This window comes from Sinocyclocheilus anshuiensis, unplaced genomic scaffold, assembly GCF_001515605.1.
Source record: "Sinocyclocheilus anshuiensis isolate Anshui unplaced genomic scaffold, SAMN03320099.WGS_v1.1 scaffold1110, whole genome shotgun sequence".
Taxonomy (NCBI): domain Eukaryota; kingdom Metazoa; phylum Chordata; class Actinopteri; order Cypriniformes; family Cyprinidae; genus Sinocyclocheilus; species Sinocyclocheilus anshuiensis.
The window spans coordinates 199,035-216,262 of NW_015536525.1; the positions used below are offsets into that span (position 1 = coordinate 199,035).

General features: G+C 33.9%; 3 protein-coding genes across 7 annotated transcripts in view; 1 reads left to right on the forward strand and 2 right to left on the reverse strand.

Moving 5' to 3' along the window:
- LOC107694038 (histone-lysine N-methyltransferase EHMT2-like) overlaps positions 1 to 1,087 on the reverse strand; it is a 23,365-nt gene extending 22,278 nt beyond the window's left edge. For both annotated transcript variants that reach the window (XM_016493652.1, XM_016493651.1), the window contains exons 1-2: positions 1,010 to 1,087; positions 436 to 475 (exon numbers count right to left, since the gene is read on the reverse strand). In XM_016493652.1, the coding sequence (XP_016349138.1) occupies positions 436 to 475; positions 1,010 to 1,024 (55 nt within the window). In that variant the 5' untranslated portion in view covers positions 1,025 to 1,087. The remainder of the gene's footprint in view (positions 1 to 435; positions 476 to 1,009) is intronic.
- Positions 1,088 to 1,397: 310 nt separating this feature from the next.
- Positions 1,398 to 7,627, forward strand: LOC107694174 (palmitoyltransferase ZDHHC3-like). 3 transcript variants are annotated; one of them, XM_016493814.1, is made up of 7 exons: positions 1,398 to 1,626; positions 2,647 to 3,020; positions 3,991 to 4,115; positions 4,228 to 4,324; positions 5,496 to 5,577; positions 5,713 to 5,843; positions 6,828 to 7,627. In XM_016493814.1, the coding sequence occupies exons 2-7, from the start codon at positions 2,712 to 2,714 to the stop codon at positions 6,984 to 6,986; spliced, it is 903 nt and encodes a 300-aa protein (XP_016349300.1). In that variant the 5' UTR covers positions 1,398 to 1,626; positions 2,647 to 2,711; the 3' UTR covers positions 6,987 to 7,627. The 3 variants fall into 3 exon arrangements, with proteins under 3 accessions (XP_016349300.1, XP_016349292.1, XP_016349282.1); XM_016493806.1 differs by having other exon boundaries at positions 2,683 to 3,020; XM_016493796.1 differs by having other exon boundaries at positions 1,398 to 1,622; positions 2,683 to 3,020.
- Positions 7,628 to 11,115: 3,488 nt separating this feature from the next.
- On the reverse strand, positions 11,116 to 16,702 carry LOC107694070 (transmembrane protein 42-like). 2 transcript variants are annotated; one of them, XM_016493663.1, is made up of 4 exons: positions 16,414 to 16,702; positions 15,509 to 15,655; positions 13,491 to 13,537; positions 11,116 to 12,207 (listed from the first exon to the last, which is right to left on the reverse strand). In XM_016493663.1, the coding sequence occupies exons 1-4, from the start codon at positions 16,588 to 16,590 to the stop codon at positions 11,967 to 11,969; spliced, it is 612 nt and encodes a 203-aa protein (XP_016349149.1). In that variant the 5' UTR covers positions 16,591 to 16,702; the 3' UTR covers positions 11,116 to 11,966. The 2 variants fall into 2 exon arrangements, with proteins under 2 accessions (XP_016349149.1, XP_016349157.1); XM_016493671.1 differs by lacking the exon at positions 11,116 to 12,207 and having other exon boundaries at positions 13,135 to 13,537.
- Between the last annotated feature and the right edge of the window lie 526 nt (positions 16,703 to 17,228).

Here is a 17,228-nt window from a genome sequence, read left to right on the forward strand (position 1 = left end):
TTAAATCAGGAGACAAAACATTTTAAAGCAGCACTATGTAACTTTTGGCGCTCTAGCGGTTAATAAACAGAGCTGCACACATCCCGCGGAAGAACATTCCAACCGGATCTACTTCTCTAAGTGTATGTCTATGGCGATTCACGCAGGTATGTGTTACTCCGCAGCGGTGACCAGGCTACAATAGTCCAAATATAAGTACTTATTATAAGTGTACCGTAGTGACTAAAACGCGGTTTGGAAGATTAATTCATGATGTACTCGCTCATTATATACATTTTGCACATTTTGAACACAGAAAACGTTACATAGTGCTGCTTTAATGTACTGCAGATTAAATCCAAATGTATCTAAGAAATAGGTTAACTTAATGAGCTAATACAGACAATGTTTTGGCCAATGTGCATCTCTACTAATGAAACACTAATATACCCTCACCTTCCTGTTTGGATTGAGGAGAGCTCCCATCTGATGGGGTCTGGATCAACATAATAAAAAATATATATACAGTTAAACATGATATATAAGCCAGAAACAATGACAACATGCTAAAATATGATCAAGAGAGATTTTAAATCTGTTTTAAAGTAGAAATTTGGGTCACGTCAAATAAATATGGAAAGATACGGCAAATATTAAAGAAGACATCACGTTTTTTTTGTTTGTTTTTTTACAATGAACTGATAATCATAGGTCATAAATTTCACATGCATAATATTTTAACAGCACCAACCAGCAAACACTGTAAAAAGCATGTATTAGTTTAAAAATCTGCTGACAAGATCAGTGCATCTGTTGTTTAATCACTCCGATGTCACAAAACCTGCACGTTACACTGATGAACTACAGCACTGCATGCTGCAACAAAACAGCAAAGCGAGTAAAGCGAACGCATCGTTTCTATCCTCTATCGGGAATACACATTCATAACACAACCTCAAACGCGCAGATGCACTGTAATTAAGGCACGCACGTGTAAATGTGTGTTTTATTGTGTGTTGTGTTTTCTCACCTCAGACGCCGACATGATGCCGGATGCGCTCGAGGGGAACCGCAGCGCGCGCAGCCGTCACTACTGCTAAGATAAAAGTCCCTACGACTCCTTCATTCAAGCATCTTTTTAAATTTATAATTTGTTTTTAAATTTATAAGACGTGACATATTATTTCCTATGACATAAAATAATATAACCTGTTAATCACAGAAGGTTTCCACATTTTATTGAACTATTAAAACGTTTCGATAAAATTTTTGTATTCTTCTGACACCTTTATACACAAACAATGCCAAAAATCATAAAACGATCTTGGTTTAATATCCATTGATATTTATGGTTTCCGAAACCGTTTGGACTTTTATTGTGTAATATTCGGAAGCGGAAGTGGAGAGTGTGTGCAACTGTGCTGGGTGTGTTTGACGCCAGTAGCAGAAACTTCCTGGTTGTCGCGTTTCACCTGCCGAAACCGAAGCAATAATTTACACAAAAACACAATCGCCTGCTCATACATATACAACAAACTGACTTTTCATCGCTACCTCACATCACCTGTGTGAAAGCGGAGAGAAAATTCATCATTTGAAGCAGAGAAATCAGTCACGCGCTGCTGGAGGACACAAAGAACACAGTGAGTGTGTAACGTACAGCATTGTATTGAATACATTTAAAGATTTAAGTAGACTAGGCTTTTTATCCACAAATATATAAGTGTCTCCCCCGTTTGTAGCCTGCGAGAATTATTTTGTACAATATCTAAAAGCCCTGTCACAAAAATAAAGAAGGGAAAACAATAGGGATTTTGTTGGATTTAGTTATTATAATACTTTTATTAATTTCCCTGTGATCATTTTGTATTCATTAATATAGATGTTATTTATTCTTTTGAGCCTATTCATATATTTATTGAGCTTTTAAGCCTTTATATTTATTTAGTGTGCACACACACACATTATTATTTTAGTATAATTGATAATAATATTATTTTAAAAAGTAGTTTTCATGTTTATATTTTCTGTTTATATATATATATTTTTTTTTTATGTATATATTTTTTTTCTATTGTCCATTTTAATTTTAGTTCGTTTTAGTAATTTTCTTGTTCTTGTCATTTTTTTTATTTTGTCTATATAGTTTCTATTATTATTATTTTTTCTTTCAGATTAATCATTTTAGTACATAAACTTAAACTTAAGGAAACTGAGAAATATTACCTTGGCAAGCAGCTGAAATAAAATATATTTAAGAGTTTAGCCTATTTATGAATTTTTTTTTATTTTTTTTATGGCTTTAGTTTCAGTGAACTGTAATAACCCTGCTTCTTAATGGTCATTATCTATTTTAAATATGCTGACAGTGCATCCTCTGCTTTCAAATGTCTGTCAACAATCACATGATTGAAATATTGTAATAAAAACTGTGCTTTTAAAAGCTGATTGCAGATTCATTCCTATAACTATAAGCGTAGAGCAAGGCCTGCGGCACCCTGACCGTGAGTTTGATTCTCTGGGATGCATGAACTGATAAGTGTACTGTATACCTTGAATGCAGCGTAAGTTTTAAGGGAGAGAGGGATACTAAAATAACACTGCTGTAAGTCACTTTGGGTAAAAGCGTCTGCTAAATGCATGAACTGGCTGATGTGTGACCTACAGGTCGATCTTCACGTTGGTCTGTCTGTCTGTCTGTAGGAGGATGAGCGTGTTTGCCGGTGGGAAGGATGAAGAGTTCCCCAGCTAGTCGCAGTCGGGACATCGAGCGTCAGGCAGGATATCTGCGGCTGGAGCACTGCGCGCCGCCCCCTCCGCGGACACACTCGGCCGACGACATGTGGTTCATCCGGGACGGCTGCGGCATCGTGTGCGGCGTGATCACGTGGCTGCTGGTCTTCTACGCCGAGTATGTGGTCGTCTTCGTAATGCTGCTGCCATCGAAGAATGTGGTGTACAGCCTAATTAACGGTGCCTTGTTTAACGGACTGGCCTTCCTCGCCCTGGCGTCACACTTCAAAGCCATGTGCACCGACCCGGTGAGACAAACACACACATGCAATAGTTTATGTAGATTCAACACTAAACCATCCAGGTGTTAAAACATTCCAAAAATGTCATTTTTTATTTAAATCACTGGACTATAAACAAGACGTTTCGCTGTCTATCCAAACACCTTCATCAGTTGTAAAACACACATGCAATAGTCCTAATCAGACATGAAGCAACACATATGTGACCCTGGAGCACAAAACCAGTCTTAAGTCGCTGGGGTATATTTGCAGCAATAGCCAACAATACATTGTATAGGTCAAAATTATTGATTTTTCTTTTATGCCAAAAATCATTAGGATATTAAGTAAAGATCATGTTCCATGAAGATATTTTGTAAATTTCCTACTGTAAATATATCAAAACTTAATTTTTGATTAGTAATATGCATTGCTAAGAACTTCATTTGGACAACTTTAAAGGCGATTTTCTCAGTATTTTGATTTTTTTGCACCCTCAGATTCCAGATTTTCAAATAGTTGTATCTCGGCCAAATATTGTCCGATCCTAATAAACTATACATTAAATGGAAAGATTATTTATTCAGCTTTCACATGATGTATAAATCTCAATTTCGAAAAATTGACACTTAAGACTTTTTGTGGTTTTGTGGTCCAGGGTCACATATCCATCGTTAAGGCCCATTCACACCAAGAGAGATAACTATAATTATAATCAAATTTTAATAATTGCTCTAATTCTATTAGAATAGTGGCATTTACTCCACAACTAACTATCTATCTATCTATTTTGGTGTGAATGAGTCACGTTTCAGTTACAGAATTGCAGCAAATTGCAGACACTGACATGTCGCCGGGTGGCAGATCTATTTTTGCAAGTGTCAAACTACCAATGACTGTCTGATAGAGACTCTGAACATGAAACTGATTTATCATTTAATGCTTAATGGCTACAGCACATCTGGAGGTGGCGTTTTGACTCTCTCTTTCCTCTCAGGGAGCCGTTCCAAAGGGAAACGCCACTAAAGAGTTTATCGAGAGTCTGCAGCTCAAGCCTGGACAGGTGGTGTATAAATGTCCCAAATGCTGCAGCATCAAACCTGATAGAGCACATCACTGCAGGTACACACACACACACACAGCATCGAGAACTGAATCATCACTGTGTGAGGTTAAATTCCGAGGCAGTTTCCTGCAAATGTCTCATTGTTAAGTGTGTGTTTTCGCTGTGTAGTGTGTGTAAGCGCTGTATCAAGAAGATGGACCACCATTGTCCCTGGGTCAACAACTGTGTGGGAGAGAGCAACCAAAAATACTTTGTGCTTTTCACTGTGAGTTTCAAGTTGTTTTAGTATCAAGATACTTTTTTATTACTATTTTGAAATAGATTTCATTTTTTTATTTTGTTTTCATTTTCATATTATATGTAATGTAAAAATGTAATATATAATTTCATGTTTTAAAATGTAATATTTTACTTAATATTTTAATATTTATTTAATCATTTTGTTTTGTGTTTGAGATTTTTCTTCATTTTTAATGTCTATATAGTTTTTATTTTTATTAAAATTTTAGTTTTAGATATTTTAGTACAAGTTGCCTTGGAAACTAGCTGGTTTTTTAGATTTTATTTCAGTGAAATATTTATTTTATTTCAAGTAACATTAAAAGTAAAATAGTATCATCAAGATACTTTTTTATTACTATTTTGAAATAGATTTCATTTTTTTATTTTGTTTTCATTTTCATATGTAATGTAAAAATGTAATATATAATTTCATGTTTTAAAATGTAATATTTTACTTAATATTTTAATATTTATTTAATCATTTTGTTTTGTGTTTGAGATTTTTCTTCATTTTTAATGTCTATATAGTTTTTATTTTTATTAAAATTTTAGTTTTAGATATTTTAGTACAAGTTGCCTTGGAAACTAGCTGGTTTTTTAGATTTTATTTCAGTGAAATATTTATTTTATTTCAAGTAACATTAAAAGTAAAATGCAAAATGCAAGTTTTTTTTATGGTTTTAGTTTTAGGTAACTATAATAAGTCTGATCACAACTACTCACAAAACACACATTGATAAAATCAAATAACCGTGATTTCCACTTTATTTTGTGGCAGAGTTATTTGTTAACTAAAACTGTTAAAGACTTTAAAAATTAAATACAATTATTTATTTCAAAATTATATATTCATTTATTTCATAATTATATATGTCATATGTTATATGACAAACTTTAAATTGAAATTATAAATGTTGCCTTGGCAACTAACTAAAATAGGTTAAAGCAGTAAAATTAATAACTGGAAATAAGTAAAAGCTAAAACTGAAATAAAAATTTAAATAAATTACACCTACTGTAAGATGTAATATTTAAAATAATAATAGTAATAAACATGACAAAAGAGTAACAAAACTGTAAACTATAAAATATTAAAATAAAAATTCTACATTTATAAAAATTATTTTAGTATATAGTTTCTTGTGTTTTTACAGATGTACATTGCTTTGATTTCTCTTCATGCTCTCATCATGGTCGCTGTCAATTTTATCTTCTGTTTTGAAGAAGACTGGGCAAGTAAGTGCTTGTTTCTGTTTCATTGCCTGGGTTTTATTTACCTCAGTTTGCTGCTAAATGATTGGCTGCTTGTGTTGTAACTGAGCGTTCTGATTGGTTGGTGAGTTTAGAAAGCTTCCTGTTTCCTCTCCTCAGAGTGCAGTTCCTTCTCTCCTCCGACGACCGTCATCCTCCTCATCCTCCTGTGCTTTGAGAGCCTGCTCTTCCTCATTTTCACTGCTGTGATGTTCGGGACGCAGATTCACTCCATCTGTAACGATGAGACTGTAAGTGAACATCTGCTGATGTCACTTCCTACAATAATAAACCATTTCTCCTCATGCCAGGTTATTATAGTGAACTAAAACCATTAAAAGTGTTTATTAACTTTTACTAAAATGAAAGCTAATTCAAAATATTAATACAAACCGTAAAATTTAAGCAGTAGTTTCAGTATTTTTAGTTTTTATTAATATTTTGAATTAATGTTTATTTTCATTTTATTTTAAAATGTTTTTGTTGTTTTTCATGTTTACTAATACTTTAACTAAAACTAAAAATGTGAAAAATACAATCAAAAACTAGGTCAAAATATTCATAAAAACTATAATGGTATATCAATGATATAAAAGTAGCACTGCCTAATGCATATAAATTTGAAAATTAAGCAGTTATTTTGTATCTTTGATATACTATTATCGTTTTTTATTAATATTTTGAATTAATTTTTTTCCGTTTTCATTTTTAATTTGAAAGTTTTAGTAATTTTGTCATGCTTTCGTCATTTATTATTATTTTTTAATGCCTATTTAGTTTAATTTTGATTATTTTTTTATTTTAGTTAAGCTATTTTAGTGCGTCAAGTTAAACTAAATAAAAATGAGAAATGTTTTCTTGGCAAATAACTAAACTAAGCTTACTTTTTTTTTTTTTAAGTAATTTATTTCAGTTGACTTTTATTTCGAGTAACGCAAGTAACAAGTTTTTAATGGTTTTAGTTTTAGTTAACTATAATAACCCTGAATTTAAGAGTACATTTGAGCAGTTTTTACCTGTGACCAAACATCTCATTGAAGAAATTCCGCTTGCTTTTCATCGTCCACTTTTCAAGAGCCACAAATATCAGTCCGTGTGAGAAGCGTTTGTCTTCTACATTCCCTTGAGCAACTGAAGAAAGCATTTAGATGGATTTAATCAAAACCGAATGCAGAAATCATCAGATCAAAGTCTCGTTCTCCATTCTCTGAGACCGTGATTCTCTCTGTTCACAGGGAATCGAGCAGCTGAAGAAAGAAGAGAGACGATGGGCCAAAAGGTCCAAGTGGATGAACATGAGGGTGGTGTTCGGTCACCCGTTCTCTCTGGCCTGGCTGAGTCCGTTTGCCCCGCCGGATCACGGGAAGGCCAATCTCTACCAGTACGTGGTCTGAGACGTCACCTGCTCTGTCTCTACACAAACATCTCCCTTTGCTTTTAACTCTGTCTGCACAGAACACCACGGCACGCTGCTCTAGTGGCCTCTTTACGCTCATCGAGACACTGACAGCCTCGGAGAGTGACACTGATGTCCTGAGCACCGCTGGCCCAGCTGCACTGTTATAATGAATCCCGCACTGTGAACTCTGTCCTTTACCAATGATGTTTGTGATGAATTGGATCTAGTCGCCTGGTGAGATTCTAGAGGCCTTGACCATGGCACTTAAGACGATCACCAGCCGTGGCAAATAACTGAAGTGTTTCTTTTTCATGTTACTTTTTTCTCTTGATTCACAGATGCCTTTACCATTCGCTGGTTAATTAGGGAATGCCTTTTTTTTTTTTGCGCTCATGTTGTTCTTCATTCTCTGCTCAAGCCTTAGCACAGAAACGCTGCTGTAGTGTGAGGAATCTTTCGTTGCCAAATTTTATTCCATTATGAAAAGTAAAATCGCACAAAATCATCTTTTTTTTCCCTTTCTTGATTAAAACAAATTAATTTGCATAACACTAATGGCTGAATATCATGAAAACATATCTGGGCCATATTCCATACCAAAATCCTTTTTATTTTATTTTTTGCATTGTGACATTATTTTCATGACAATTAAATACATCATACTATCAAATTTACATTATTGTAATTTGTATTGTATTATTGTTATTTTTCTTTGTAATTCTCACTCAGTGCTGATTCTCATTACTGTAATAGTCATTCTGACTGAATTACAACACACACACACACACACTTTTGCATTACAATAATCATATATTTTTATTGTCTTGAAAATAATATTTGTGAATACTGGGTAATTTTTCTTTATACTAAATATAACTTTCTCTTTTTTTGTATTTTCTATTTGTTTTAATTATTATTCTCATTGTAATAGTTTTTACTTACATTTTTTTTTTAGTTTTTACATTAAGTCAGCAAACATTACTTATATAATGCATTAAATAACTATTAGATTTTAATAAAAAATGTGTATATATATATATATATATATATATATCATTAAAATAATAGATTTTTATTAGTTGTTTTGAAAATAATATCTGTGCATTTTGCCTGGTAATTCTTTGTTAAACATTTTTTTCTGTTGATTTTGGGATGAAATATGGTGTTTTAGACCTGTTTTATGAGATTAATCTAATTCATTTCTGAATGCAGTAGCTCATTGCAGGCCTAGAAATACGTTTATGACTGTAATAGAACATTTGCAATACTTTGCGTCTCTCGGCGGTGGTGCTCATGGATTTCAGTAACGGTGTCACTACAGTATTTGAGTGCGAGCTCGGTCTTCCTGAATCCAGACGGCTGCTGTCTTCGTCCTGGGACTCCTCAGGTTCACATCATGTTCTTATCAATCCTGCTTCTCTTCTAAATCCAGCTCAGACCATCAGAAGTTCAGCGTCTGCAGCCTCGAAAGCTGTCAAACTGGAGACTGACAGCTGGCTCTCTCTGGCTCGTTTATCCTGCAGCACAATGATGTCGGGTCATGTGGTTTGGAGGCCTCACATTGCTGCTTATGACTGAAAGTTTGTTGGTTGGATTTCAATGCATTGAAGTGTTTGACGGCTCTGCTGTTGGATCAGTATTTCCCGTTGGGACTCTACGGGTCACTCATAATCACTGCTGTTCACAGGCCTGATGTAAAGGACCGCCGTTTCTTTTTCCATTTTCTTTGCACAATCTTTTGCCTGTTTTCAATTTATTCTGTCTTTTTTTTTCATCTTTGCTTTATGTTGTGCATGTAATTTTAAAAATATCAATATCTTAATGCAGTTTTGGGTGTTTCGGGTCGCTTTCACTTTGAAAGTCAATTCAATAAATTCCTCTTTCTGTTGTTTTTCCAATGTGGTGTTTTCTCCTCTTTGTTGTCTTTTGATGGTTATGAAAAAAATCTAATCTTCACAAGTCTACTACGGAGGCTTTCTTTCGCCATGGGATAAAAAAATAAAAAGGCAATTTCAACATTTTCATCACAATTCAAGACTTTTTTTCTTGCATTTCTGAGGAAATGTCAGAATTGCAAGATACAAACAGAATTGGGAGATATATTGTTGCAACTGCAATATAAACTCAGAATGCTGAGGAAAATAGAATTTTGAGATGTAAACCCAAACTTTGAGGAGATAAAAAGTCGGTTAGTTTTATTATTTTTTTATTTTGTGGTGTAAAAAGCTTCCGTAGTCCACATATTCAATTATCTAAAAAGATTATATACCAGTTTGAGTGTCATCTAATATCATTTCAACTCGAGCTGGTTCATGCTCATTTGTCTTCAATTATTGATAACAATGAAAGAATCGCACAAAACACTTCACAGCAGTTTAATGAATCACTCGTGTAGTATCATTTCATTTAGCTGAGTTTACAGAGCACTAGTTTGTCCATTAAATAATAAAAACTATTTACACATTTATAAATGTGGCCTGTGATTTACACAGTGACAGTTACATAATTAGATGCCTAGAATTTTGAGATGTAAACTCAAACTTTGAGGAGATAAAAAGTCGGTTACAGTTTTATTATTTTTTTATTTTGTGGTGTAAAAAGCTTCCGTAGTCCACATATTCAATTATCTAAAAAGATTATATACCAGTTTGAGTGTCATCTAATATCATTTCAACTCGAGCTGGTTCATGCTCATTTGTCTTCAATTATTGATAACAATGAAAGAATCGCACAAAACACTTCATAGCAGTTTAATGAATCACTCGTGTAGTATCATTTCATTTAGCTGAGTTTACAGAGCACTAGTTTGTCCATTAAATAATAAAAACTATTTACACATTTATAAATGTGGCCTGTGATTTACACAGTGACAGTTACATAATTAGATGCCGTACGCTAATTAACATGAGACAGATATTATAACATGACGGTTGAGTTATTCATTTATCCCTTCACTTACTTTCTTTAAGAGTAACAGGTCATAGCAATTTGAAATCAAAGTCAAAGATTTACAAACAGGCCCCCAATGCACTATTTTTTTCATTTGGTCCCTAATACTGCAGTATATAATGCCAAATATGAATATTTTAGTAGTAGTTTAGACAAAGATTAAAATTTGCTGAGCTAATTCAAGTACTCACTCTCAGTCCATCCACCATTTGGTCCCTAATACTGCAGTATATAATGCCAAATATGAATATTTTAGTAGTAGTTTAGACAAAGATAAAAATTTGCTGAGCTAATTCAAGTACTCACTCTCAGTCCATCCACGATGTAGATGAGTTTGTTTCTTCATCAGATGTAGAGAAATGTAGCATTTTATCACTTGCTCACCAGTGGATGCTCTGCAGTGAATGGGTGCCGTCAGAATGACAGTCCAAACAGCTGATAAAAACATCACAATAATCCACACCACTCCGGTCCATCAGTTAACATCTTGAGAAGTAAAATGTTTGCATATTTGTCATTTTAAAAATCCATCATTAAGATGTTTTAACTTTATACCATTACTTTGGGCTAAAATATGAGTCCTCTATCCATAATTTTGCTTCCAGTAAAAAAAGTCATCCGGTCTGAATCAGGAGAGAAATTGCACAGATCAAGCACCGTTTACAAGCCAAAACAGCTCTAAACAAATAAGCAGTGGATTTTTCCCCCTCACTTTATTTTAATTTTCTCCAGGTTACACAATACAATTACAGATACAGAATGATTGATAACATGTATGTGTACTTATAACCCTTAGTATGTGAATGAATCCCATTGAATAAACAGGTCCATGCAGCCAATGGAAATAGAATAAACAAATATGCAATGGATTTTGATGTGAGAGGACAACAGTAGATTGTCTTTTTCACTGGAGGAAGCGTAATTATGGATTATGAGCTATTATATTTTAATCAGAAAGGATAGTCTGAAGTTAAAAATACCTTGATGCTTTTCACTTTACAAGATTATTTAAGGTTAACTGATGGACTGGTGTGGATTACTGTGATGTTTTTATCAGCTGTTTGGACTCTCATTCTGACGGCACCCATTCACTGCAGAGGATCCATTGGTGAGCAAGTGATGCAATGCTGCATTTCTCTAAATCTGATGAAGAAACAAACTCATCTACATCTTGGATGGCCTGAGATTGAGTAGGCTACATTTTCAGCAAATCTAATTTTTGTCTGAACTAATCCTTTAATCATAATGACACAAAAGGAATGCCCACATACAAGCCAAATAATTCATATTTTAATCATAATACTACATTCTATAGTTACTATGGTAACAGCTGTAATTAAGTGTAAATTTAGTGTCATTGTTCAGAAAGATACTGTAAATCCTTTAACAGTTACCTGAATGTTCATCACGCCTAATTATAACAAAATGAAACATTATTTGCAAATAATGGGCTCATGACAAGGACGGATGTTGTCAACATTAAACACAGATGGCGTCACATTACCAGGGACTTCATAACATCACATTATGTTGGAATGCATTCGGTCCATGTTTATTTGAGTAATATCTACCATATTTAGCTGCTCTATGAGTCTCTGGGTTCATGCGCCCAATTGAGACTCATAACACAGGAAGAACTAGAATAATTCACAGGAAGTACAAGACCTTGACCTCGTCCTTTAGCCCCCTCCAGTAATGACCTGCTAAATCTGCTTCAGTGTCCTGGAAGATCCAGAAAAAAGCAGGTCGTTTAACGTGGTTTCCACCTGGTCTAGGTGGTTTGGTAAGGAGCTACAAAGTCAACATGAAAGCAAAGCTGACTTTCTTCATACATGCTCTACTGATCTTACAGTGCACATTTTTACAAACAAGCTAAATGATCTTTCTTCACTAGGAAATGCATCAGATTAGACGTGTTGGTTTCCAGCATTGCATCATCCTGGTAAGTTTCGGTGTCTGCAGAAGGGGCTGAAGAACAGGTTTTGGTTTGCGTTCATTCGTACAGCTACAGAAAGTGTCTTTGCTCTCACATCACTGGATGTTTGCATGCATAAGTCATGTGGCATATTTGGGAAAAGCATCTTCTGGTAAAGAATGTAGAATGCCAACATTTGGAGAGGTTTGGTGTTATTATTGCACGTCTCCTGCCACACGCAGTGCTCACAGTGCTGGAGGATGATGATGATGATGCATGAAAAAAATGCATGTGGGGAACCACAGCTTTAATCAGTACCTGACCCTCTGGGAGACTGAAGGAAGTGATGTCACTGAGGGCATGAGACAGATTGAAGGATAAGAAAGCTGCGATCGGATATGTGGGTCAGAGAGTGGAAAACAACTTTTTTATTGAAATTAAATAATATTTATCGATTTAAGTATTTGTTTGTTGATTTATGTATTTATTATTGATTTATTGGTTTGTTTGTCGAACATGGTTGGCTAACTAAAACCATGAAAACATTTCTGTTACTTAAAATAATATAACCATTAAAACATTTTTTGTTTTACTTCAACTAGTTGCCAAGGCGTTTAGTTTTTCATTTTTGTTTAGTTTAATTTGAAGTACCGAAATAACAAAAAATAAACTAAAACTAATCAATAAAAATGAATAAAAACTATACATATTTAAAAAAAAAAAAAAAACTTTAACTAAAATTAAAACGGAAAATATAAAAATTAAATCTAATTCAAAATATTAGCAAAAAATTACAATAGTATGTAAAATAAAGTAAAATAACACTGCTGTCTAATCAATTGGCAACTTTTACATTTTGGAGCAAAGAAAAAAAATGGGAAAAAAATATTTTACTAGATAAATCTCATGAAACCTTTCAGGTCCAGCTCATATTTCAAAAGAAAAAAAGAAATTATATTTTGCATTATTTCACTCAAAAGTGAAAATGCTGCCATTAGCACGTCGTTGATGTTACTTTTCCTGCATAATTTTCTTTTTTTGTAATCTATTCCTTTTTTAATTGTCCTAAAACAAGCTTCATATTCTTTATTAAAAACATTTTTTCAACTGATATTGATGTGAAATATGAAAAATTCACCCACCACATTAACAGTGATGTAGATTAATGCAACGGTTGTTTTTAATTATATTATATTATAATTATATTTTATGGATCTTTAACATTTCCTATTTTAATAATAAATATAAATACATTTTTTAAATATATATTTAAATGGTTCTTTGGCATGACAGTAGATTTACGGCTGCGAGAACATTTCAATCTCTCCGTTTTCACGTTTAACTTCAAATATTTCGAGCAACACTTGTGCAGCGAAGCAAACCAACATAAAAGACTGTAGGAGGTTTGTGTGTCTTAGAGAAGTTGGACCCACATACAGTTTGAAAAGTGGTGATATTAGTGTTTTCTGATATGTTTCTAAAACACACTGAACTCATCTAATAATGCAGCAGTGTCGTTGCGCATGCATGTTAACGCGGCCTCATTCTCTCTTGCTGTCGTGTGATTGGGTGAGGTTGGGCGATGTGTGATGAAGCACTAGAAGACCGGAGAGAGTGAGAGAGATGCCCACCCACCACAGAGCCACGTGTGTCTCCCCGAATATTAGCTGCCCCAGAAACGCCTGTTCAGCAAAGGCAGAAACCAAGAGATCATCAACATCATGACATAAGACACCTATATACACTGTAACAAGCAGAAGAGTTCAAACTCAAGACCTCTATCAGGTTTAAACAACAATAATAATAATTATACACAAATTAATATTGCTGCTGGGCAGATTATTTTCTATGCTGTCATGAACTGTTTATTCTTAAATTAATCTAAAGTAAAATGCCAAGATCACTTAAATTAATATTTCATGTCAATTTGTTTGTTTATTTTACATAACCATGTGCAACCCAAACTGACATTTTCCACCTCTAGCATACTTAGTAAAACTGTCAAACAATGCAATTATGATCTTTAATGAAGTGATAATCACTTTTCTGACCTGTTTAGTTTTTTAAGATTACAAGCTATGGGTTTTTTAAAAATTATGAATCATTTAAATAATACATACATTTTTATATTTATTAATACATAAAATATATATTTATTTTATTTTATGTGTGTGTGTGCATTTTTATCTATAATAAAGAGATTTTTCCAGTTTCAAGATTACTATGAACAATTTTCTTAAAAGGGGTCATAGGATGCCCATTTTCCACAAGTTGATATGATTCACAAAAAAGCACTGGGTGGATTTTTATCATTATAGAGTGGTTGTGTACACACACTGCCAACACACATTTCAGTTCAAACTACTTGTAAAAGTGTATGTAGCATCCTATGACCCATTTAAATAATATATTTTTAAAAAGTTATTTAAAGTAATTCAACAGCTAGAAATTGCTTTATTATTTTACATTTTCATTTATTTTTATTTGTTTGTGAGTGCATTTTTTAAATCTATAATATAGTGATAAAAAAACACTTTTCACATTTTTTCAAGTGTTCAAAATTACTAGCTAAGGATTTTTTAAATAATGAATCATTTTTTAAGATAACATTTTTAAAATAATTCATCAGCTAGAAATCACTTATTTTCATGAGTGCATTTTTTTATCTATAATAAAGTGATTTTTTAAGTTGTTCAAGATTACTAGCTAAGAATTTTTTATATTATGAATAATTAATATAATATATTTTTTAAATCAGTTTTAAAAATTCAACAGCTAGAAATTGCTCTATTATTTTGAAAGTTTATTTTTAATGCATGCAATTTTTTATCTATAATAAAAAAACATAAATCACTTTTCGGATTGTTCCAGTTCAAGTTTACTAAGGTTTTTTTAAATAATTATTTGATAATATATTTCAAAAATAATTATTTAAAATAATTTATCAGCTAAAAATTGCTCTATTATTGTTAATTACTATTTAATTTTTGGTTTTTGTGAGTACAATTTGTATTAGATGCACACACACACAAAAAAAATGTGTGACCCTGGACCACAAAACCAGTCATAAGGGTCAATTTTTCTAAATAAATAAGCTTTCCATGGATGTATGGTTTGTTAGGATAGGACAATATTTGGCCGAGATACAACTATTTGAAAATCTGGAATCTGAGGGTGCAAAAAAATCTAAATATTCAGAAAATCATCTTTAAAGTTGTCCAAATTAAGTTCTTAGCAATGCATATTACTAATCAAAAATTAAGTTTGGATATATTTACAGTAGGAAATTTACAAAATATCTTCATGGAACATGATCTTTACTTAATATCCTAATGATTTTTGGCATAAAAGAAAATACATACAATGTATTTTTGGCTATTGCTACAAATATACCCCAGCGACTTAAGACTCCAGGGTCACATTTTAGTTTATAATAAAAAAAATCACAAAAAAAATAAATACATAAACTAAAAATGTCAAATTATGTAATGATTTCTAGCTGATGCATTGTTTTTGACCTAAGCATAACTAGAAGTATTTTTATTGACTACTCCAAGACTTTTCAAAGTTTCACAGTTCATGAGGAAAGTCAGACCCTCCTGTCATCTGCACACTGACCCACTCATCAGTCAGCCCCCAGAGAAGATACTCACAGAGGAGATGAAGTTGGAGGCGGTGGTGGTCACAGTGGTGCGGGTGGAGGAGCACGAGCTGCGGAGAGCTTTGGCCAGGAACGTCCACATCACAGCGTTACAGGTGAACAGCAGACCTCCACACAGCAGTCTGAGCGGGATGTGCAACTAGCACACAAAAAAGTGGGCCAATTACAATTCACTTAGTATCCCAGGTTAAAAAAAGCACACTTCCATAATGTACTTAAAGTGCTCTATTTTCACACACTAATTTTGTACTTAATATACTAAAAATGATTCTTTAGTACTGCTTAAGATAAACATAAGATCATCCAAGTGCACTCAACTGTGCTATTTTGGGACACCATTAATATGAACTAAAACACGCATTTAACATACTATCTCTGTATTTAAAAAATGTATTTAGTTACCACTTGTAGTACACGTCTTATGTACTACAAGTGGTAACTAAATACATTTTTTAAATACAGAGATAGTATGTTACATGCTTATTTTAGTTCATATTCTTGGTGTCCCAAAATAGCATAGTTGAGTGCACTTAGTTTATCTCAAGCAGTACTAGAGAATCATTTTTAATAGCCTATATTAAGTACAAAATTAGTGCGCAAAAATAGCGCACTTTAAGTACATTATGGAAGTGTGCTTTTTTTTTTCTAAGCTGGGATATACTGCAATATTCACAAGTCATAAATGTCTCATGGTGTCCATATAAATGAATATTGGCTGTGTAAATACTAATGCTCAATTAGTGCGTCAAAACAGATCACTGTCACGTGCGCGCTGCTTGAAGGTCATACGTGTCTGTCACGTAACAGCATCATCCTCATCCTCATCCTCATCCCAGAAAACAGCTAAATGAGAGTGCTGTTTGAACCCTGATGTGACAGTGACTGTGATTGACTCACCCAGTCGCACGCGCTCGTGTCGTTGTGCTGCGTGAATCTCCTCTGCTCGCCCCATGTCCGCAGGCCGGTCTCACACACGCCCTTCAGGTAGTCGGTGCCGAGGGACAGTTTGGCGGAGGAGGACGCGACCGCACCGAGAAAACCCGCCAGCAGCGCGTAAAGGACCCCGGGAAGCATGACGATCAGAGACGAACTCCAGAAGACCCATCACATCTCCAGCACCGCGAGCGAAAACACTCCATCAGCATCACCGCTGCTGCGAGGAAGCGCGCGGGGCATGTGCATTCTGGGAAATGTAGTCCATACTGAATTTGACATTTTACGCATTGTGTACGTGAATAAAGGACATTCTGTCATTAATTACTCACCTTCATGTCGTTCCAACTCCTGTAAGACCTTCGTTCATCTTCGGAGCACAAATTAAGATATTTTTGATGATGAAATCCGAGAGCTTTCTGTGCACACGCATAGGCAGCAATGCAACTGACACATTTTATGGCCCAGAAACATATAAGGACTTCATTAAAATAGTCCATGTGAATAATTTTTGTGCACAAAGGAAAACAAATAACTTTATTCAACGATTTCTTCTCTTCCGGTTCAGTCTCTTCCACCATTCAGGAGAGTCTACAGTTCGTGAGAGTAGCTACAATTGAAATATATTTCTTGTTTACTGAATTGTTGTCCTGACACGAAGAAAAGTCTGCCACAGACCATGCTAACCAACCCATTGGTATAATCGCTCTAAATGCGTGTGTTTGTCCTATAAGAAGACTGCATATAGGCCTAATTCATTGATTAAATAGGTATATCTA